The sequence below is a fragment of the Papaver somniferum genome, unplaced genomic scaffold (assembly GCF_003573695.1).
Source record: "Papaver somniferum cultivar HN1 unplaced genomic scaffold, ASM357369v1 unplaced-scaffold_15, whole genome shotgun sequence".
Lineage (NCBI taxonomy): Eukaryota > Viridiplantae > Streptophyta > Magnoliopsida > Ranunculales > Papaveraceae > Papaver > Papaver somniferum.
Window position 1 is genome coordinate 2,264,137 of NW_020624376.1, and position 23,444 is coordinate 2,287,580.

At 36.3% G+C, this 23,444-nt stretch overlaps 2 protein-coding genes across 2 annotated transcripts; one reads left to right on the plus strand and one right to left on the minus strand.

Moving 5' to 3' along the window:
- Positions 1–470: 470 nt before the first annotated feature.
- LOC113335775 (probable aminotransferase TAT2) lies at positions 471–2,873 on the minus strand. The gene is made up of 7 exons (XM_026581814.1): positions 2,506–2,873; positions 2,036–2,375; positions 1,699–1,917; positions 1,545–1,604; positions 1,239–1,394; positions 1,054–1,147; positions 471–974 (listed from the first exon to the last, which is right to left on the minus strand). The coding sequence occupies exons 1-7, from the start codon at positions 2,769–2,771 to the stop codon at positions 859–861; spliced, it is 1,251 nt and encodes a 416-aa protein (XP_026437599.1). The 5' UTR covers positions 2,772–2,873; the 3' UTR covers positions 471–858.
- Positions 2,874–10,272: 7,399 nt separating this feature from the next.
- LOC113335519 (tryptophan aminotransferase-related protein 3-like) lies at positions 10,273–12,484 on the plus strand. Its single transcript, XM_026581555.1, has 5 exons — positions 10,273–10,688; positions 10,820–11,120; positions 11,252–11,547; positions 11,694–11,971; positions 12,070–12,484. The coding sequence occupies exons 1-5, from the start codon at positions 10,342–10,344 to the stop codon at positions 12,297–12,299; spliced, it is 1,452 nt and encodes a 483-aa protein (XP_026437340.1). The 5' UTR covers positions 10,273–10,341; the 3' UTR covers positions 12,300–12,484.
- Positions 12,485–23,444: the final 10,960 nt, after the last annotated feature.

Genomic DNA, 23,444 nt, shown 5'->3' on the forward strand with positions numbered 1-23,444 from the left:
GTGGTAAAAATATCAAATAATAACTGAATCGAACAACTCTATCATGAACAACTTGTCGAGGGTAGAATCACAGGTTCAACAAACTGTCTTTGACACACGGGTATACTCAAAATGAACAATACTAAACCCCAACGTGCGAATATGTGTCTAGGATATGACTTGACATACCATAATGTAAGTGATTACCCACTCTTGAACTTAACAACATGAATTGGAAGTGGTAAAAAAAAAAACTCGCAAAAATAAATCCAATCCGAGGAGTAGACATAGGACTCGCACATTTATGGGTTGTCCCACCTGCTCCACCAGCATTTGTCATTATGTCCATAGGAATGTGGTTATATAGTTGAGTGCATTCTCTAGTATATCCAATGTGGGACTGAAGAGATTCATTCACTCAAAAAAATGAGTGAGCATACATAGAACCCTTAGGTCCTAAGATCAAACCATACCAAGACCAGAATATTTTGATTAAAAACTCATTTTTCTCCGACAGTAAGCTAGCTCCCAACATGAATAAATATCAGAGTGGTTATCTCATTTCTCAAGCTCTCTTAATTTTGCAAGTTTTAATACGGGAGTAACAAGCGATTAAATCCAGTGTTTTCTATCATTTTCGATAAATAAACCTCATAACTCCTAAGGTTGGTCATGGAATGGGGTTCTACTTTTGGGTTCCACTGTCTCATACAATGTCACATATATTTAACTCTGGAGAAATATCGTATGGGCTTCTTCCTCTACAATGTTGAGGGTAGGGCCAAAACTAGTAAATACTTGCAACAACTTAACTAATGGAACGCATAGGATAACAATCTTTAGCAACTACAAATCATTACTGGGTAAACGTAGCCACATTTATTTCTTGGCATGTCGCTGGCAGAAAGCTTTTAACCTCAGAAGTCCATCTTGCAGAGAAGTTGGTTCAATAGCAAAAGTTATGCGCAGCCAATTTTTCAGTCCAACCGCAGTTCCTTCATAAAAGTGGCCTTGTGTTAAATTTAGCAACCATTCAATCAATATCCACATGTTCATACAATGTACAATTCTCACCTGGAAGAATAATGAGGGATTCCTCTTTAGCTAATTTGAGACAGAACTCCGTATCATCGTTGACGTCTTCCAAAAGATTTGAATTGAGCTTCACCTAATCAATGAGTCAAAAATATAATGAGCAAATACAAAATTTACAGAAGAACAAATTTTCACATACAACGAGTCTACAATACGCAACGTACCATCACGAACATGGATCCTTCTGGTTTGTGGGGGCAAGTAAGGCAGAAGACATCCTTAATTTGATCATGCACAAATTCAGCCGATTTCCTCAAGATACTAATAACATTGTTGAAGAAGTCGTCCGTTGTTTTTTCAATAATTTGAGGAATGGCAGCCTGTGAACGAATCCATGACAATGTTTATAACACAATTACAAGGAATATAAGCAGACGTACAGTATGGCGGCTGGCCTTGTCATAAAGCTGTAAAGTAAAAATTTACAGAGGTAACTGCTCTTTTGGAAACAAACACACAAAGATGTGAACCTGGATAAAAGTTGCAGGGTCTCCAGAGATATTTAGGCAGCTTATAATTGAATCTAGAACCTGAGATGATGCAATATAAGATGAGTTTTATGTTTCAACAATTAGCAATAAGACAATCGAACATGGAAATAGTCGAATTATAGTAAGAACTTACCTTTGTTTCTTTTAGAACGCCATTGGGATCACTGGCAACAAGCCAACCAATTCGCCAACCAGGTACTATCCATCTCTTTGATATAGACCCAAGTGTAAGGACAGGAGCTGTTGACCCAAAAACTCCCATTGGCACAAATGGATTACTTCCAAATGTGAGATGACCATAAACTTCATCCGCTATCACAAGAATTCCGAGTTTCTTGGCAGTCTCAGCAACCTAATTGCAATACCATGATAAATTGATAATAACTAGCTAACTTTTATAAGTCCATTTTTCCTTAACTAAGGCTAATTGACAACATAATTCAGAGTCAATAGAGTAACTAGCTATGCACCTTCTTTAAATGCCCATATGAGTAGACACTTCCACAAGGGTTTCCTGGGTTGATTATAACCATTCCAACGGTATTCTCATCAGCAAGAGCTTCTACAGCTTCAAGGTCGACCTCCCAACCTTTGTCTGGTAAAAGATCAAAATGTCGATACTCCAGCTTCCTAAAACCAGCACAGGCCTCATAATACGGATACCCTGGTCTAGGTAGCAATATATTAGCACCAGGTCGAGCGAATACCATCATTGCAATCTCGATCGCTTGTGCACAACCAATTGTGAGGAAAACATCCTCAGGTGATAGCTTATATGGAAGATCACGAGATAGATAATCTGCTATAGACCTGTTAATTGAAGTTGAACCACAACATGTACAATAATAAATATGCATATATCCAAATGGAATCATGTATACCAACAGGACAATTAAATTATAACAACCAAAAGGAAGTTGAGAACGCTAAAAGTATATACCTTCTGGCAGGAAGAATACCAACAGTGGATGAATAACCATTAAACTTGGCTGAACGAAGCGAATCAACGATAGCATCTTCAGCTATTTTAGTTGTTCTGAAACATGGAGAAGCCGAAGGATCACCATAACCAAGAGGAATAGGCTGTCTTTTATCTTCAAGGTTTATAGAATTCATCAAAGTGTTTAGAACCCCTCTAACTGTAACACCAGAAGCTGAATCAATCTCATTATTTGCACTGAAACCCCATTTCTTACCGTTTTCCATTTTTCTTTCTTCTTGATTTTTATTTGACAGAATCCAATGGGTTTTAAAAGAAACGAAATGACATCTCTAGACTCGCACTCTACTCAGTGATGGCTGTCTGCTCCAATAAACAATTTTTAATTCAAACATAGTGCGGTACTGATAACTAGTATGCATAATTATAAATTATGCATGTCTCATCTGCGTGACGTTGCTTGATTCACTGGTGGATCAGTACTTGTTTATTAGTTCTTCCTAGTCATATTTTTGGACGTGTATGTATATATAATGATGCAGTACTAGCTAGTTAATGGCTTAATGCATAAATAAGGACAGTTGTTGAGTTATTGATGTTAGTCTTGTGAAGACTTTTAGGACCTGGTTTTGGATTGGATCTGATCTTATTATGTGGATTTCTCGATGTAATATAATACATACATGTAAGTAATGTCAGATCATTTACTATGTAATCCTTTTCTTGACTCCAAACAAAGAGATTCCTTTAGCTAGACTACAAGTAGATAACTCATTAATTATGGCCGCCGAGGCTATATCATAGCTAGGACAGACAAACTCAACCTGACAATCTCGTACAGCAATTGCACTGAAGATTAATAAAATACACACACAAAAGGTTGGTCATGATGATCACTCGGAGTCCGGATTCATTATCGGGAATAATCGTCAGTAAAGCTTTTTATTTTATTTATTTATTTTTTGACTCAAAAAGGATAAAGTTGATTAAAGACAGTGAAGTCACGAAAAGTGACACCACCGGAGAAAATACAAAAGAACTAAAACAAATTTTTAACCGAAAGCAAAAGAGAGAAAAATCCCAAGTTTTTATTTTTTTTGATGGGTTAGTATAGCGGTTAGTTGTGATCCCTAAATACTACTAGCAATTACAAGGTCCAGGATTCGAACCCTTATTCAAGGAAGGGAACATGATCCCAAGTTAAATAAGCAAGATTAGAGACGCAAAAGCTTTCGTACCAATTCGAAAACTTGAAACTGCCATAACCTTTATAAATGCTCTAACCACAACAGTCCACAAACGTAATAAAAAAAGAAAATCCCATAACCCGAGAACATGATTTTTAAAAGCGTAAGCTTCACATTTTTCTAAAATGTTCTAAAACGCTTCGACTCATAATGATGAAGTGAATTTTCCGTGAAGCGTGTTAGATTCTCTAATATATGCGCTTCACATACTTCCCGTCCAAATATTTTAATACAAAAACAAGATAACACGCTTCACATACTTCCCGCCCGAATTTAAATTTTCCCGCCCAAAAATTTTAATATAAAAACAAAAAAATATGAAGTATTTTATTATTTATGATGAGAATTGGATTTATATTTTATTCATACGAATATTATCTTATTAAATTTACATTTTCCAACTAACTAAGAGCAACTGTTATTATTTATGGGCGCTTCAAACATAAACCATGAAGCGACGCTTCACGATTCAACATACGCTTCGCTTCTTAAAATTGGAAAACGCTTCGCTTCACGCTTTAAAAACCTTGCCCGAGAAGAATTAGAAAACAATTAATCCTCCTAATTCATGCTTTCATCTTGGAATGTGCATTTGACTACTTCAATCTGTCCATCATCTGTGGTGAAATCATGACCTCCCGAATGGTCTTGATATAATGGTCTAGATGTGGAGGAACTGGAAACAGCCCCAAATACATACCCAAAAACAAAATCCTTATCCATGTATTTTTCCTTTTCCCTCACCGTAACCCAGCTCATATTCATTTGATCCGGAAAACCCGCATCCGAACCAACCTTGCCAGTAGATTCAGAAAACAAATTTAAGTTTGTAATTTCCTTCAAATTTGGATCCTCAAATTGTGAAGAAACAATATCCTTCAAGTCACCTGCTTCTTTCGAATTAATTTCGACGCTTCCTTCATCAGCACTAACATAAGTTGGGTTAGTATAAACTGTTGAGTTAGAAAAAGAACCAAAACCCAACCCTTTACCTTTTGGATTTTTCTTACGCTTAACCTCAACCCAAACCTCATCCAATTCCTTTTTAGATTCCGCTCTACAAGCCCGATTCAAATTGAACTATTCTGATTACTAGGATAATTCTTATCCATATTAACATCCTTAGAAACCGCCTTAGAATCGGTAACAAAATTAGTTTGAACGCATCCAGAATTTGAATTATGGTAATTCTCTCCCACTATTATCGCTGAACGAAGTCTCGGCTTGATGATAGGGCTGTGATCGTCTTCTTCCATGTGTATCGCTGAAAGTAGTTTAGGCTTAGTGACTGGTAGTGAGACACTCTGAGCTAAGATAGAAGCAGTTTGATTATCATGTGAATCCTTGGTAACCTCCAAATTAGAGAATCCATTCAAATCTCAACCAATATCCTTTGTAACATACTGCAACTGGACATTTAGAAATATCCCCTCGAACTTTAATTTTGCAGCAGTTTAACTTGGACTTGTCACTGGTTGAGCCATGAACTGTAACCAGAGTTCCCCACGATGAAACAATTGAATTAAAAGAGACCGAGTCCCAAAGATTTAGAGGAAAATCGTCGGTAAAGGTAAAGCTATCAAGCAGCAAAAGTACGCTGGTTAGTAAATGTGTCCTTCATCAAATCCTCATCTCTGATCTCTTCTCCCAAATACTAGAAACATATAAACCTGCAGATCCTCATCCAAATTTTTGATTCTTGATTCAAAAAATAAGATGAAATAATCAAATTAATATACCAACAACTTCGGTAAAAAAGTCAACTTTATCGATTTATCTCTAATTTTTCTTTTAGAGCATAAAACTGATTTCCATCTCAGTTTCAGTAATGAATACATAATATGTTCTAATTTTCTTGTCTTTAGGGAAAAGCTATGACAATTCATAGTGCATATGGAGGTCTGTGACTCCTATAATTATCACCTTAATTTTTCAAGTCAATGTACACTTATTGTTCTAACAAGTAAACTTATAACTAGTGTTGATTGTAACACCAGGGTAAGTTTATAACAATGTTAGTTGCTAGGAAATGGATCTTATTTCGCATGGAATATTATGTTAGCATCCGAAGATTACTTTGGCGACATTTTCCCGGTAAACCTTTTATCTGTATTCAGTTTTTCTTGTGCCCTAACTCTATACCAATAATCCCTAGAGCGATACGTAAAAAATTTGGATCAATTTGTGCGGAAAGAAACGGCTCTGATACCAATTGTACTGTACCAGTACAATCAATAACAAACATGGATAATGATAATCTCAATCATCACGGATTCAGCCAATTGGTTCCTAGTGAACACAGCGAACATAAGTTCTTCTTATATTAATTGATTATTTCTTAGGGTTTCATTACAGGATATGAGTACATATATATCTCACTCACTCTCTCAATGTCCGACGACCTCAAACTATCCAGGCGGGATAATCTAAACCACCCACTAAATATTACTAAAGACAGACAAAACTACGATATGGGCACTCCCAGGTACATGACATACTGCTAGATCATGTTAATCGTTGATTTACTCCTAAGAGGCCGGCTGAAACCCCAAATGGATATAACGTATAATGTTTCTCATCACAATGGAAAGTATTACCATAATCTCAAGTGAGTTATTATGGTGTCGGGATAAATAAAGTACAATGAATAAAAGGAGAAGTTGAAACCGAGCTGTTTACTCGGAAGGGACTTGGAAAAACGTCAAGTTCCGTGATTTTACTATTCCTTATCAAAAATTATAAAAACCACATTTTGGACTTTTTGCGACATTTTTTTACCCTTTTTTACCTTAAGAGCAGACTTTCACAATATTTTTAGTCAAGAGTCCTCTTAGGCCAAGCCCTCTGATAAAGGATATCCCTTTCCTGTCCCCTAAATGTAAAGAAGATTTATGGATCACAAGGCAATCGCACTATAGTCAGCTTTCATCCCTTCCTTACACTGCACGAAAACTCGATTTTCGTGTAAATAGTACCAGCTTCCGGTTTTTTTTCTTTCCAAATTTTATTTCCACTGGTTTAGATAGTTATTATTTATGGGTAAAAAAAATTTGAAGAGAAAAAAATGGAGATATAATAGGAAATAAAGAGTATTAGTAAAACAAAAGAGTTAAAAGTGAAAAAAAAAGAGTAAAACTAAAAATTTTCAAACGGAAACTAACTATCCATTGAAAATCACACGGAAATTCATTTTCCGAAAAGTAGTTTTTCACACGGGGATTAGATCTGGTCCACTGTAGTTGCTTTTCCGTACAATTAGGGGATGGAGAAGGGAAATGGTGCACCATAGTGCTTGGTCTTAAAGTTCAGTTGAGTAAACTTGACCGGTCAAGGACGTAAGTGCGCTCCTGCTGCAGATTTGAAATATCGTTCTTTTGACCAGCTAAATGATCTAGTTGACCAGTACTAATAGTGCACTCCAAGAAATGTTTTTAATGCAGTTATATGCTCCCTCCGCCCCATTATTAGTTGACCTATTTATTTTTAGATTTTGTCTCATAGATGACCTATATCATTAAACGAGAAGATATTTCTAAAATTATCCTTTAATTGATTATTGTTAGTATAATAAATATGCATAATTTGATAGGCATGTTTATATTCGTTACGAAGGTGTTTTAAAATGCTTTTCATGGTATAAAGTTTGTAAACATCCGTGGTGTAGTTTGAGAGATGAATATTTTCCAATTTTTTCTAGTTTTTATCCATAAGGATATAATTGTAAAAAATACTTGAAAATACTCTTTTCCCTTCCTTGCTTTAAGAACTGTACAAGCTTGAAATATGTCATCTAATAGTGGGACGATGGGAGTATGTCATTATTTCAGTGACATAAACTGTATTTTCTTGGTCATATTTTTCCATTTAGGCTATAAGTTCATGTTTTGGATTTGACTAGAACTGGGATGAGGAATGTCACCTTTTCTTAGGTCCCATTGGGGCAAAAATCTCATTTAGAGCATATATATGAATCCGGTTTGGGAGCCAGTTGACAGGTGCAACTGTCTCCAGTTTGCCACACTAGGCTCCGCCTCCTTAGCCCAAACCTAGATCTGCCGCATGTGTATATACTTACATTTTTAATTAGCTAATGATAAGTTTTATGTCCACTTGGGTTTCTTTTGTGGCATAGAAATACCATCCAGCAAGGGTTCTTATACTATTTTACCAACCATTTTCCCTTGGAGCTTTTGCAATTTGAACCTATTACGAGGCACATATAAACACAAGAAAAAGGAATTACTTGGTTATTTCATTTTCTTCATAGGCTCCTTGATGATATTACTTGTAATACTAAGTCCTATTGGCTAGATTGAGCCGCTAGATTAGCAGAAAAGTGTTGCAGTTAAAAAAAAGTGTTGTCTATTTGTTATAATTAACACAAGTTCTCTCTCCTAGCATGTGCTCGCAGTTGAACTAGCAACGAGATAGTAGCGCTGAATGGTTCAACGCCACAAACCAACCACTGGTTTGACAACATGAGGGTTTAGACTACACATAAACCTTTAGTCATGTTGTCAAACCAACCACTATAAGAATAGTTATTTCATTAGCAGTAAACTTTAATTGGGATATCAAAAAAATTGACGTAAGTAATGCCTTTCTTCATGGGGATTTACACGAGGAAGTTTACATGATGCAACCTCCTGGATTTCAAGACAATGAACATCCTGATTATGTATGTAAACTTCATAAATCTATCTATAGGCTTAAACAGGCACCAAGAGCCTGGTATGAGAAACTTGTAGATGTTCTTCTTCAACTGGACTTCAAACCTTCTGTAGAAGATACTTCATTATTTGTGCAAAAAATTGGTTCAAGTTTAACTATTGTTTTAGTTTATGTTGATGGCATTCTTATTACAGGTAGTTCTTCTGCATATTTCAATGAAGTTATCTCATTTTTCAACAAATTTTTCCCTGTTAAAGATTTAGGTTCTTTAAACTATTTCTTGGGTATGGAAGTTAAAAGCAATGCATCTGGTATTTTTCTTCATCAAACTAAGTACAGTCTTGATCATCTTCAAAAATGTAACAAGGTTGGTGCAAAGCCATGCAGTTCTCCTTGTCCAACAGGTGCCAAACTAAGTGCTATAGATGGTGAGCTTTTATAAAATCCAACTGAATACAAATCTCTTGTTGGAGCTTTACAATATTTAACTTGGTCCAGACATGAAATTACAGATTCAGTTAACCAAGTATGTCAATTTATGCATTCTCCTACCACTGCTCATCTCACTGCAGCTAAAAGAATACTAAGGTATATACTAAAGGCACTCTAGGTCATGGTATTCTTTTTACTAAATGACTTGCAGCTATATCTGGTTATACTGATGCTGACTGGGGTGGAGATCCTGACACTAGAAGATCAACAAGTGGATTCTATTTGTTTTTTGGTAATAATCCTATAACTTGGTCTGCTAAGAAGCAACCTACTATTTCTAGAAGCTCAACAGAAGCTGAATACAAGTGCTTAGCTACTACTGCTGCTGAAATTTTATGGGTGTGTCAAATCCTCAGAGACAGTGACGGAGCCAAGGCGCTCTGCTGGCGGGGTCAAAGCAAACTAAGGGATATAATTTATATCATATTATATTTTTTTCCCCCACAAAAACCTAACTTTAACTAGAAACCCTCTCATTTTTACACTAAGATCTGAAAACAAGTGGGTCCAATGACCCCATTTGTCTCTGCATAGCTTCGTCGCTACTCAGTGATCTACGTATTTTTCTCCCTACATCTCCACAACAGCTATGTGATAACAAAATATCCATTTGTCTGGCTTCCAATCCTGGATTGCATAGCAGGATGAAGCATTTGGCTATTGACTATCATTTTGTTCGTGAGCTAGTTCAGTCTAATTCTCTGAAGTTTTCTTATATCTCTACAATCTAGCAACTGGCAGATATCTTCACTAAAAGTCTTGCAAGACCTTGTTTTGCATTTCTAAAGAACATACTGAAAGTGCTATCACCCTTTCAGTTTGAGGGAGGCTAGTGGCAGTAAACTGTTAGTTCCAGTGTCCTGTTATTACAACTCTTCTCTACATCTGTCTATTTCTATGACTAATCCACGTGTGTGGTTTTTATTCTTTTCTTGTCAGAATCTGTCATGTATTTAATGTGCTGTACGGACTCTTCTTTGTATAATGAAAATATGTTTTTTTCTCTTCTACTAGTCTACAGGGACTACTCCATAATTATTAAATGCAAGACTATTCTAAAAAGATGAGAGCAGGTATAAAGTTGCACACGACTTGATTTTGCTTATCACCAGCTAGCAATTGCCAAGAGAAAGAGTATCAAAAACATGAGTTGGAAATACAAAATGCCATCCGAGAAAAACATTCTCTGGCGATGAGATTTTAAACTACTACAGTAGTAATTAGTTTTTGTCAAGTAAAGATTCTTTGTAATCATATTTTTTAAATTATGATGCAAATTAATGCTTTAAGTTGTTGAATTATTGATGTTAACCTTAAAACTACTTCGTAGGTACTAGGTACGCCGTAGATTAGTGATGGTAGTAAGTAACTGATTGAATTGTCTGTGAGTCTCTTTAATCTCCCTTGAAGAAAGAAAACTCAAAGCATGAAGAAATACCCCTGGCTTTGGGTTTGGTTATGCTTCTCAGTGATTCTTAACCTGTTACTTGCGAGTTATGTGCTTGTTAGTGATGAAGATAAGCAACACGAGTTGAGTTGGACAAGAAAAGCAGCTAAAGAGGCTGAAGATGTAGCTTCAGTTTTTTGTTCTGGCCATGGCCGTGCTTTTTTAGATGGTGAAATATTATCAAGTACTACTAATCATTTGGAAGGAGTAACCGAAGGAATTGACAATGACAATAATCCGCCGCTTCCAAGCTGTGAGTGCAACTCTTGCTATTATGGCTCTGATTGCTCACAATTCTCCGCTGATTGTCCAGCTAATGCTGATAGGTAATATCTCTCCGTACCTGCTGATTCCGATTGTTTCTTCAATGTGTTTTCCGAAACTCACTGTTGATTTAAGCATCTGATATATTCTTGACAACAGAGAGCTAATTATGAGGTGCAATTTTTTTATGCAGTGGAGATCCATTATTTTTGGAGCCATTTTGGGTGAAACATGCTGAAAGTAGTGCGGTCATGGTATCTGGGTGGCACCGCATGTCTTACAAATTTGGATACGAGAATGGTACTTTCATTTCAAAGGAGCTCGAAAGACATATTCAAAAATTGCATGCAATGGTTGGAAACGCAAATAGCACGGGGAAGTTCATGGTTTTTGGTGCTGGATCCACGCAACTGCTCAATGCAGCAATTTATGCACTTTCCCCTCAGGATCCACCCTCACCCACCAGGATTGTTGGATCAATCCCCTTTTTCCCGGTATGCAGCTAGTCGAGTATTTACTTTCTCTAGTTCTTGTATGACTTGTATTCTTGTATTCCTACTTAAGTAAGATTAATAAGGAATGAAAAATGTGCTAAGATACTCTTCTGATATGGATGGTTATCCAGGTCTACAAGTCCCAAACAGAATTCTACAACTCTAAGAACTTCGAATGGGAAGGTGATACATCAATGTGGAAGAAAAAATCGTTCCCGCCGTCTGTGAATTTCATCGAATTTGTTACTTCTCCAAACAATCCAGATGGTAAACTGAAGGATCCAGTTCTTCAAGGCCCATCTGTTAAAACAATTAATGATCACGCTTATTATTGGCCTCATTATACTGCTATCCCAGCTCCTGCAAACGAAGACCTGGTGATCTTTACACTGTCTAAGCTAACTGGTCACGGGAGCAGCAGATTCGGGTATAAATATATATTTCAGTTCGTTAATTCGACTAACTAATTAAGTTTTGTTAACAAAAATTCAAAGAAATCTCGAATGTAGCTAGTCAGTTTGATGTTATAGTTGGGTCAGTTGGTAAAATTCGGCATGTATTTGTACAAAACAGGTGGGCATTAATAAAGGATCAAGTCGTGTACGAAAAATTCCTGAACTACATGCTCTTGAACAGTATGGGTGTTTCTCGTGATACCCAATTGAGAGCTTTGAAGCTTCTGAAAGTACTACTCAGAGACGGGAAAGAGTTCTTTGAGTTCGGACATAGAACAACAAGGACTCGATGGGAAAGCTTAAACAAAGTCATATCTGCATCGAAACGGTTCTCCCTTCAGAAACTCATTCCTGGATATTCCACATATTTCCAAAATATGACGGCTCCTTCTCCAGGTTTGTACTCGAGCTTTATAATACACTATTTACAAGCTAATAACACTATTCTGATGAAAAGAAACCTGTACTTATGAAATAATAATGATACTGTGCAGCTTATGCATGGATCAAGTGTGAGAAAGAAGAGGATAACAATTGCTACCAAGCACTGCTCAGAGACGGTGGTATAATTGGTAGAAGCGGAAGCTTTTTCAGTGCTGAAAATCGTTATGTACGTCTAAGCCTTATCAAGAGTCAAGATGACTTTGATTGGCTACTTAAACGCATGAACGCCCTGGTGTCTCAAGAACTAGTACACGAACAATACAACGTTAAAATGGCATAACTAGCTACATACAAGAATACACGCAAAAGTTTGGGGAAAAAAGCTATGTGAAAAGCAGAATTTTCTCAGACATGAACAGTGAATTTAAGTGTATCGATTATATAAATGGTTATTTTGTTTTTGGACCATTTTCACCACACGACCTCAAAAATTTAGATATTCATTTAATACATTTTGGTGACGCACTCGAATAGTTTACTTCGCCTGACATCATCGACCGTTCATGAAAACAGCTAATATTTCTTGACAAAATAGTTAATTTCTACTAGGCATGCTTATAATTTTTTATTAATTTATTTCTATTTGGGCCGACCGACGGAACGCCGAGTTCCGAAAAGAGAGTCCCTTTTATAGTTATTTTTTTTGTCAAATGAAACCAATCTTCTTTTGATAAAAAGATTGATTTTGGTGGTAGTTATTGGGACCTCAAAAACCCGAAATACACTTACACTTAAAAACTACTTCCTTGATCGTCCTCATCTCTATTTCTTTGCCGACAACATCACCTTTGCCGATACCACCAACACCCACATTAGTGCCGCCGCCACCTATAGCACCGCCACCACCACCGCAATCATTCATTCTTTCACCACCAACACCATGATTTCCTTCACCACCACCGTATTTAGCACTGCCATCACTACCACCATTCAATCTTTCACGAACAACTCCATCACCAATTAACAGTATTCTTCGTTATACTTTCTTAATCAGTTTCTGTCACCACCAATACCCTCCACCATCATTACCATCACAGCCAGCAACAATTATCACTAATCATATGTTCGACCAATTTTTCAATTTTGCTTCACTGTGTAGCACCGCCAACACCCTCCACCATCACTGCCACCACCATCCTCCTCCACCTCCTTCAGTTTCATGCCAGCAAGCCATCACCACCACGACCACCATATCCACCACCACTACCAAATTTCATGAAAATTAAAATTATAAGAAATTCGAGATTCGATGCATCGCGGCAAAGAAAAATCTCAAATTAAAAGTCTAACCGAAGAAAATTCGTTAATTACCAAAACTAATTTCAGAGCATATTTTCTTTTAAGAAAGGGTCATCAATAATGTTGGAAGTTTTTAGATTTCACTTTCACAACTAAACTACTTTCACAAACACATGATCATGATGAATTCCAGATCCAACACAAACCCATTATACAATCTATTTCCCTTCCTGGTTTACTGACTTGGGAAGATGAATTTAATGGAAAACAAAATCCATCTGTTCCTACGGCCGTCGTGAAAAAGAAATGTCAATAGAGAATGATTACGGCACGTGTTTATGTAAGTAACGACTTGTGGCTCATATGCCCAATCCGCAATACACCAGTAAAAAACAACCCAGTGAGGAAAAGTAAAAAAAAGTAAAGTAAAAACTCAAGCATGCAAGAAAAACGTGTCGCAACTTTTAATTCGTTAAAAAAAGGAAAAATAAAAAAAAAAAGATTATAAGATGAAAAGACAGGTCTACCGGTCCACTGCTACCGCCGCACCACCTCGTCTCAGTCTGTCAACACCAGTGCTACCACCATCACTAAATCGGTGCACTGGTTAATTACAGGCATTTTGGGATAACAAAAAAATCGATGTCGTTGCTCCCACCATCTTTACAAAAATGTCTTGTGGTTGTGAACCAGCGACGGAACCAGGAATTCGTATTGGGGTGGGCTAATTTTTTTTCGTGAGCTTTCTATTTGATTTTTCTCAACTGCGATTAAGATGAGTGCAGCAAAATACCTAAAGTGATCAAGATGCGCATCACATCGTGTTCCCCTTGAAACATTGAGCTTTGGATCAAATGTGTTCACCATATAACTAACATTAAGGGGGTAAATCATTGTTATAAAAAGACATGCACTTTGACTCTGTGATCAAAGAGTCAATCGGTGGAAAGGATTTAGCGGCGACCCCGATCCGGCGATCGGGAAGCTCCGGATGGTGTTTTTGATTAGACGGTTATGAAAGCAACAAATACTTCTCAGAAGATAATCTAGCAAATATGATCACCACCTAATTTTCAAATTTTCTCATATGATAAGGATATTTAGGGTTTTTGATTCGTTGTTATTTCGAATTGTAGATTTTCTCCAGTTTTTGGATCCTGATAAAATTCGTAACATTGTTGCAATATAGGGCATTAGATTTAGACAAAATCAGTGTTTTTTCTAAATTTGGGTTTTCTGGGTTTAGCAAATTTTAGAGTTTTGTGCCTTTACGTCTAAGCCATCAACTGTTAATGATGATGATGTTACTCCTACTCCTGCGATAGTAATTTCAACTCGAACGTCAACTTTTGATTCCTGCCGAGGTAACTCTCTCTCTCTGTTCAATTTTTATCCCCCTTGTTGTTCATATTGATTTTCAATTGATACAGCTGTTATATGCTCCTTTGGGAGGCCAGATGATGCTACGCTCCTGCTACTTAGCCTGGAGCCTTGAGTATTGTGCAAAGACGTGTTGTAGGAGAAATCATTACCTTCTGGGTGGAATTTCGACAACATGGGCGTCCGTCTTAGCAAGAATTATGCATTAGGATGGCTAGAAGGATTTGAGAAACATGGCATTAAGATTTCCTTTGTATCTTTATATTCTTCAAGTTAATGGCTGTTTCCGTTTTACACGGTAATTACATTAATTCATTAGGTCGACTAATTCTCACTGAGCTCACCATCACTTTGGTTTTTTAACTGCATGTCCCTCTTGCTTATATGTAACCAAATAAGATACTCCAGCATAAATTCATGACATAGAGTCTGCTGATGCCTTTATAGTTTGGACTGAAATCTTTTTCTTCTGTAAAGATCAATTTTGTGGTCAACAAATGTTATTAGCAAGAGTAGTGACTATCATTTGCACCAATGCAGGAACCAAACCTCAAGCAATGATATGAGAAATACTGGTGAATTGCTTAGAAGAACTGATCTACAGCAGGAGACTGTCCTAAATTACTATACGTATACACGAACCGATGAAATGCTGGTTGTGGTGCTTCTCCATTGGCAGTCTAACATCCGAATCAAGCAGTATATTCTACTGACGCGTCAGTAATGTATCTAGCTTGGGATCCATCTACGTCAAGGATATTTATAAAGGTCCAGAAGTGTGTTCATCGATCTCTTAATCCATGGATCCTATAATGGTTGTTGGTAGTTACCTAACAGTACAAGATGTAATCCATAGATCACTAGGTACTGTTTAGTCATCCATTCGTTAACAATTAGTTTAGGAATCCTTGCTATACGTTTACATATGGGAATTCTAATTGTACAAAAATATAAAAAATAAAATGAGAAGTGGTTAACTAAGAAATTCCTGAGAATGGAAGTTGTGCGGCTCACCACTTTGGAAGATGGACGTTTTGTCCTTTGTTGGTAAGCTTAAATTAGTTTGTCAGCGTTGGACTAAGTTTGTACTTTGTAAACTGTTTTAAACTGATTCTTTTGGTACTCCATAATCATTAGACTGTTTCTGACTTTCTGTAGAAGTATAAGTTTACATATGGGAACTTGAATTATACAAAAATATAAAAAATAAAATGAGAAGTGGCTAACTAAGATATTCCTGAGAATGGAAGTTCTGTCGCTCACCACTTTGGTAGGTGGAAGTTCTGTCCTTTGTTGGTAAGCTGAAATTAGTTTGTCAATGATGGACTAAGTTTGTAGATTGTAATCTTTTGGTACTCCCTAATCATGAAAATGTTTTTGTAGTGGTGTGTGAGGTTATTTTCATATTATAACTTTCAACTTATAAATGGTAAATGCTTTTCAACTCTTTTTGTAAACAGGTTCAATCGCCACCTGACAAATAAGTTTTTTCCACTAGGCGTAATACGGAGGTTTATTCTTTTGGATCACTTTTATAGTTCTATTTGCATGTTCTTATAAATGTAGTGACATTGGATTTGTTTTTTATCCGACACATTTGATTCTCTATTTTTCTTCCTGTGATTCTTCTTTGCCCTGTGCGCTCTAGGTTTTTATGTTTTTGTTTGGTGCAATAATCAAAAACAAAGAAAAATCAAATAAGCAAAAGTTATTGATACTTAGCTCCTTTATAATGGAAGTGATTGCTTTGACGAAACGAATAAGCTTCCCGTATCTCCGCAACAGCAACAAGGCAAAACTTTGGAAAACAGAGTGAGCCACGTGTTCAACACGTTGTCCTTAAGACATTAGCGCCCGGATACACTCAAGAGTGATGCTATAGCCCTCACAGGACGGATATCTCCAGGATAAAACACCCTAATACACCTACTACTAGCATATGTAGTAGATGCTCAACTTGAGCTTGGCAACTCCGAAAAAACCGTTAAGAAAAATCGCGAATGCTTAAAAAAACGCTATAAAATATTTTCCCTTAGGGGTCCCTCTAAAATATAGAGCAACCCCTTTCCCATGATTTTACAAAAGTAGTGAATTTCTTTATATAATGAAATAAACAATTAAGAAGAAATCCCCGATGTGGGACTAAAAGCTTATATAGTTCTTAAAACACTAAAAAGGAAACTCCACGATGTGGGACTAAAAGTTTCATTCACAAATAAAACAATAAATTAATTTTTTATTAAAACTTAAAAATATTATTAATATTGTTCCAACAATCCCCCACATGAATGAAAACTCAATAAAACATGAAAACACAGATAATCTTGGTAAATAACACCCAATCACCATGATCCATCGAACAGACTATGGAACGTGTGTGTTGAAATCATACTAGTCATTTCTGTCCTCTCCCTCACACAAAATGTGTTGACCCCAGGGTCATACTATGGATTGCAAAATCATATAGTATTGAGAGCTTTCATCTTTAGCTCTCACATGTGAGACTAAGGTATCTTTCACAAAGTGAAAAAGCATGAACTAGTGAACCTTAGTGACCTTTAGGTCCTAAGTTCCAGTAATACCAAAACCATCAAAAGAAAATCATATAAAAAACGCAGGAAATACCATTTTAGGCAGAGGTGTCCATGAGGTCTTGAACCTTTGCTTAGTGAGATATTACCGAATTACTTGCTAGAGACAGTGAACTATGTCTTGAACTCTAGCATTTGATGTAATTCGTGATAACAACCACGGGTGATATCTCCAAGATTGCTGCCAAGCTCGTGCCGTTTTGTCCGTTTTGGCCCTGGACGTATCCTGTTTCTCAGAATGCTCTAGAGAATCAGCTCATATTCTCACAGGAAGCGACCCACTTCCTCATTCAGATAGGTGAGTTTCCATAAAGAGTGTTACTGCTACACCCCACTTCAATCTTAAATTGAAACTATAGAACTCATTAAGACTTATTAAAAAGTCATCCTCCACATGCAGTCACACTATCACGTCTACACCATAGGGAAGGGACAGAGAATGAAAATCTCTGATAGTGTTTACCTTTACCCACCACAAATTAGTTGTCTCATTCGAAACCTTGATCATGGGATCTCCAGTCAGCAAGGTTGAGTATCCTTCATGGCAAGTTTAATATATGAGCTTAAGCCCCAACCCCCTCGATGCATTTTTAACTATCTCTTTGTACAAACCTTTCGTCAAAGATTGCGCGATATTCTCCTTGGACTTTATCCAATCAATGGAAATAACGCCGATTGAGATTAGTTATTTCTTAGCTTTAACTATTATAGCTTGGCTAACACAATGTATAGATATAGCTGGCACAGGCCTATGCCAAAGAGGAATGTCTTCTAAAAAGCATCTTAGGCACTCGGCCCCCTCATGCTTTATCTAACGCAATACTCTCAGATTCCATAATGAATTGAGCGATATGTTTGTTTGGAAATCTTCCAACAACAAACCCACATGTTAGAGTGAAACCATATCCACTCGTAGACTTAGACTCCTCTGAGTCAACTATCCAGTTTGCATCATAAAGTCCCAAGGACAACAAGATACCTTTCATAAATCAAAAGAGTATTTTAGGTACCATAATACTCTACTCAGTGCATCTGAATTCTCTTGCTCTGGACTACAATTATATCCACTTAACTTACTCATATAGGCAATGTCTGGACTCTTACAGTTCATTAAATTCATCAGACATCCTATAACTTTTGAGTATTCAAGTTAAGATACTCCACTACCCTTATTTTTCTTGAGACTACAAGAATAATCGTACGAAGTACAAGCAGGTTTACAATCAGACTGATTGTATCTCTTAAGCACAACTCAACATAATGAGAACGACTAAGACTTATAAATGTTTGATTATCTTCTAATCCTCATCCCTAAGATTACATCAAAAGGGCCCAAGTCTTTCAAGTCAATGTTCTCATTCAGTGCATGTTTTTAGTGGAATTGATCACATCTATGTTTGTATCAAGCATATCATCAACATACAAGCATACAATTACACAGACATCCTTAACAAGTTACTTGTAACATACTTGTCAGATTCATTAATTTAAATCCACTATCCATTATCACATGATTAAATTTTCCATGTCACTGTTTACGTGCTTATTTGAAAACCATACAAAGATTTTTCAAATTACAAACTTTGTATTCACAACCTTTCACTACAAAGTCTTCAGGTTGATCTATGTAAATTTCTTTACCTAATTCACGGTTTTAGAAAAAGCTGTCTTAACATCCATCTGATGTATCTCTACGTTCTTTATGGCAGCAATAACAATTAGTATCTCAACGGAAGTAATTTCCGTCACAATTGAATTAGAATCAAGGAAATCTACACCTTCTTTTAGTTTATAGCCTTTAGCTACCAACTTAGCTTAATATTTTTCCACAGTTTCATCTACCTATCGTTTCCTCTTAAAGACTCATTTACATCCATGGTCTTACAACCTGGAGGTAAACTAGCAAGCTCCCAAGTCTGGTTCCAACGGACTGAGTCCATTTCACTAAATGAAGCTTCTTACCAGAATGGGGTTTCAGTAGATATCAAGGCTTCTTTACAAGTCTGTGGCTCAGACTAAGCTAGGCATGTTATGAAGTCGGTTTCATAAGAAGTCTCAAGTCTAATTATTTTACTTCTCTTAGGCTCAACATCAACTTCATCTTCCTTTAAAATAAGTTCTGACTATTTGAAATAAATCTAGGGGATCAACAACACATCTCTAATGAGGTACAGGTTTAGAATAAACATGTTCAAAGAACTCAGCATCCCTAGATTCCGTAATAATATTCACACCAATGTCAGAAAAAATCAGAACACACAACCAAAAATCTATTTGTAGAAGTATACTCAATATACCCTATACGAAAACACAATCAACATTTTTGGTTTCAATCTAGTTCTTTTAGGAAGAGGAATTACAATCTTAGTCAAACGCCCCCACACTTTGACACATTCATAAGAAGGTCATCTACCGTTCCATAAACCATATGGAGTTTCATCTGATTCTTAAAAGGGTACTTTATTCAGGATATACTAGTTAAGAGGACTGCCTCCCCCCACAAGGCCGCAGGTAATCCTGAACTAATCAACATGGAAATTATCATCTCCTTAAGGATACGGTTGTTATGTTCAAGGCTTCTAATTGGTTTCCAACTTCAAGTTTATACATCTTAAGGCTTCTAAGGCGTCATCCTTATCCTAAGCAAGTATACAAGATAGTACCTCGTACAATCATCTACGGAAGTTATAACCATCTTTTACCACAGTGGTTTTGGGTTGAACTCATGTCAACTAGGCCTAACTGAATTAATTCTAAAGGCTTAGAATTACTCTGAACATTTGTGCTAAAAGATTTTATAGCATATTTTGATTCTTCACAGATTTCACTTTTGTGTTCAAAATCCAAACTAAATTTGGGTACGAAGCCTATGCTAGCCAGTTAAGCATTGACTTATAAGTTTACGGTTCCAAGTCTACCACGTAAAACAATCAATCACACAAAGATATCACAAGAATCAACTACGTTCACATCATCAGTTTTTCCGTTAAGCTTATATAGACCCAAAGTCCTATAACTCTTGCTTAAAAAATCACTGCCTAGTTACAACAAGTTTTCCAGATTCAATTAAGATCTTAAATATTTTTCCATCTACAACAGAACAAGATACAAGATTTTCGCATATGCTCGGAACATGAAAACTTCATTCAATGTGAGAATATTACAGATATGAGCTTATGCTCGACCTTTTCCTTTTATGCAACCTCTATTGCATATGAGTTACTCAATAAGAGTTTCTCGACATCCCCTATCCTATGATAGGAGGTGAACAGGTCTCTGTTTCAACAAACATTCTTGGTAGCTCCAGAGTGCACCTACTGGTCTCTCACATTGATTATTAAAATAACTTCCGACATCATGCCACCAAACTCGTTCTAGTTTGTTTCAACTAAATTAGCATTAACTTTCTACTTATTAAGGTTTTTATGTTGTCTACAATTTACTGCCGCGTGGCCAGAAATTTTACAAACATAACACTCACCCTTAACTAAAGTAATTCCGGATTCAGGTTTACGAAATATACCTTTATCATGAAGACCATGCTTAGAGTTGCGTTCGATGTTCTCACCTTTGCCATCTTTGGAAGATTTGTTTCCAACCACATGCGGATATTAGCCATGTCCCTCGGAGATGACACTTAGCTCCTTTATAATGGAAGTGATTGCTTTGACAAAACGAACAAGCTCCCCGTATCTCCGCAACAGCAACAAGGCAAAACTTTGGAAAACAGAGTGAGTCACGTGTTCAACACGTTGTCCTTAAGACATTAGCGCCCGGATACACTCAAGAGTGATGTTATAGCCCTCACAGGACGGATATCTCCAGGATAAAACACCCTAATACACCTACTACTAGCATATGTAGCAGATGCTCAACTTGAGCTTGGCAACTCCGAAAAAACCGTTAAGGAAAATCGCGAATGCTTAAAAAACGCTATAAAATATTTTCCCTTAGGGGTCCCTCTAAAATATAGAGAAACCCCTTTCCCATGATTTTACAAAAGTAGTGAATTTCTTTATATAATGGAATAAAACAATTTAAGAAGAGGAATTCCCCGATGTGGGACTAAAAAGCTTATATAGTCTCTTAAAACAACTAAAAAGTGGAAACTCCACAATGTGGGACTAATAAGTTTTTCATTCACAAATAAAAAAATAAATTAATTTTATTTAGTTAAACACATTAAAATAATAATTAATAAATATTGTTCCAACAGTTTTCTGTATTGACATGGTTTTTTGTTTTGTGATTTAGGATTTTTTATTTTGTTATTTAGGTAGAATAAAACATACGATGCAGAGGAATAAAAGAAGGTAAAAATTTAAAAACCCCAGAATTTTATTTTTAAGTTTTTTTTTTCCTTTCTTCTTTTTGGTTTCTTTTCATTATTGGTTTAGGTTGATATTTTTAGTTTGATCCATTATCTCTTCTAAATTCGGTTAAAGGTACCACCACCACCACTACCCAGACCCATCACTGCACCTTTCCTTTTCTATTGCAATCTACATGATATTTCTATTACTAATATCTCTACATGATATTGTTTGAAATGCTTGGGTTGTTAGGTCTATCAGCCATTTGGTGTTAGCATGAGGTTGTGCTGAAAGGATTAGTTTTTATACTCTGTTTAATTGGGTCATGGAAGCATATCCCCAGAAACACTTGAATAATAAATCACTTTCCTAGGCTTTAGAACTTATTCAGGTATTGCTTTTCACCTCAGGTTTTTAATTGATGTCATTTTTTTCTTTGGTCTCTATATTAGTTTCTTTTATTCATGTATTTTGTTTATGGTGATTTATGTTTAAGTACTGTAATGGAATAATAGTAAATTAAAAAATATTATGTAAAAAAACTGAAATTCAAAGGATTTTGCAGACTTCAAAGGAGGTGTTCTCAGATGCACGTTACTTCAATCAAGTTTCAGAGCTACACAAGGTGGTTTATCACGGAACATCCGTAGGTACTTTTGCTGATGTTTCTTGAGTAAGTTTTGTAAAATTATATGTGCTTACACCACATGACAATTGTGTCAATTGCAGATGTAGATAATACAGCCTGGACCAGATGTATATTTTTCTAATTAATAACCAAGTTGTAAGGGTTCCAGGTGACACTGACTGGGCAAGGGTAATCAGTGTAAGCTCAATTTGTGCGCTTATGTTAATATTATTTCTCTATCAACATGAGTTTGTGGTACTTCGATCCTATAGGATAAGTTAACTATCAAGAACAGAGGACAGAGGCAAGCCCATCTAATATGGAGTATAACATAACTGGGTAAACGAAATTCCTTGCGTTAAAACAAATGTTAGCTTTGCTTTATTTTCTATATGTAACTGTTTTCTTGCTATGGTTAAACTATAATATAAGGTCAGCTGATGATTTCATTTGTGTTCTTATTCTTTATGATTAATCAGAAAAAAGGGATTAAGAGAAGGCTAAGGAGAAGGAACTGAGTGATTTATTTATGATTACTTTCGTAAAATCAGTACCTTATGTGCATCAAAAGCACTAGCATGGTATAGTTCATTTGTGTCAGGCTGATGATATTATTTGTATGAATTGTTTATGATTTCATTTAGCAATTTTTTTGCCACGCTTTCATTCACCAGTTATGACATCTTCAAGGTAACTTTTTCTCTTTCAACTACTTAGTTTCAGGGTTCCTTTTGCATCCTTCAATGAATTCCTTGAAGAATTTGAATCTCAAATGATGCCGTCTAAGATATCAAAGTTCTACTACTCCATCACGGTTTTGCTTGAAATCAAGTGAAACTCATCGAATTCTTTTGGTTTAAAGTATGTAGACCAGTAATTCTTCTTTTAAGATTTACTGTTTGAATAGGTTGATAGACACATTTTTGTGTCAACGTTATCCTTAATTTCATGTATTGTTGGTACTCGATTTTTATACTTATTATGGTATTTTATGTGTTTTTAGGTATTTTTGGAAATAAACATTCTTGGAAAAATCGGCTTGAAAAGTCGTCTAAAGCACCGGAAGGAACGTGTTATTCGGACTCTCACTTTAGGATAATGGGCGCCCAAATGATAAGGGGTACCCAAAGGATATTTGCACCCAAGCAGCTAATCAGAGACACCCCTCATGGCATCTGCTATTCGCACCCCAGGACTGGATAGGGGGCACCCATCTTCTTCTTCACGGGAAAGATATTTGGCAGGAAAAGAAATCTCAACTGTGTGAGATTCTG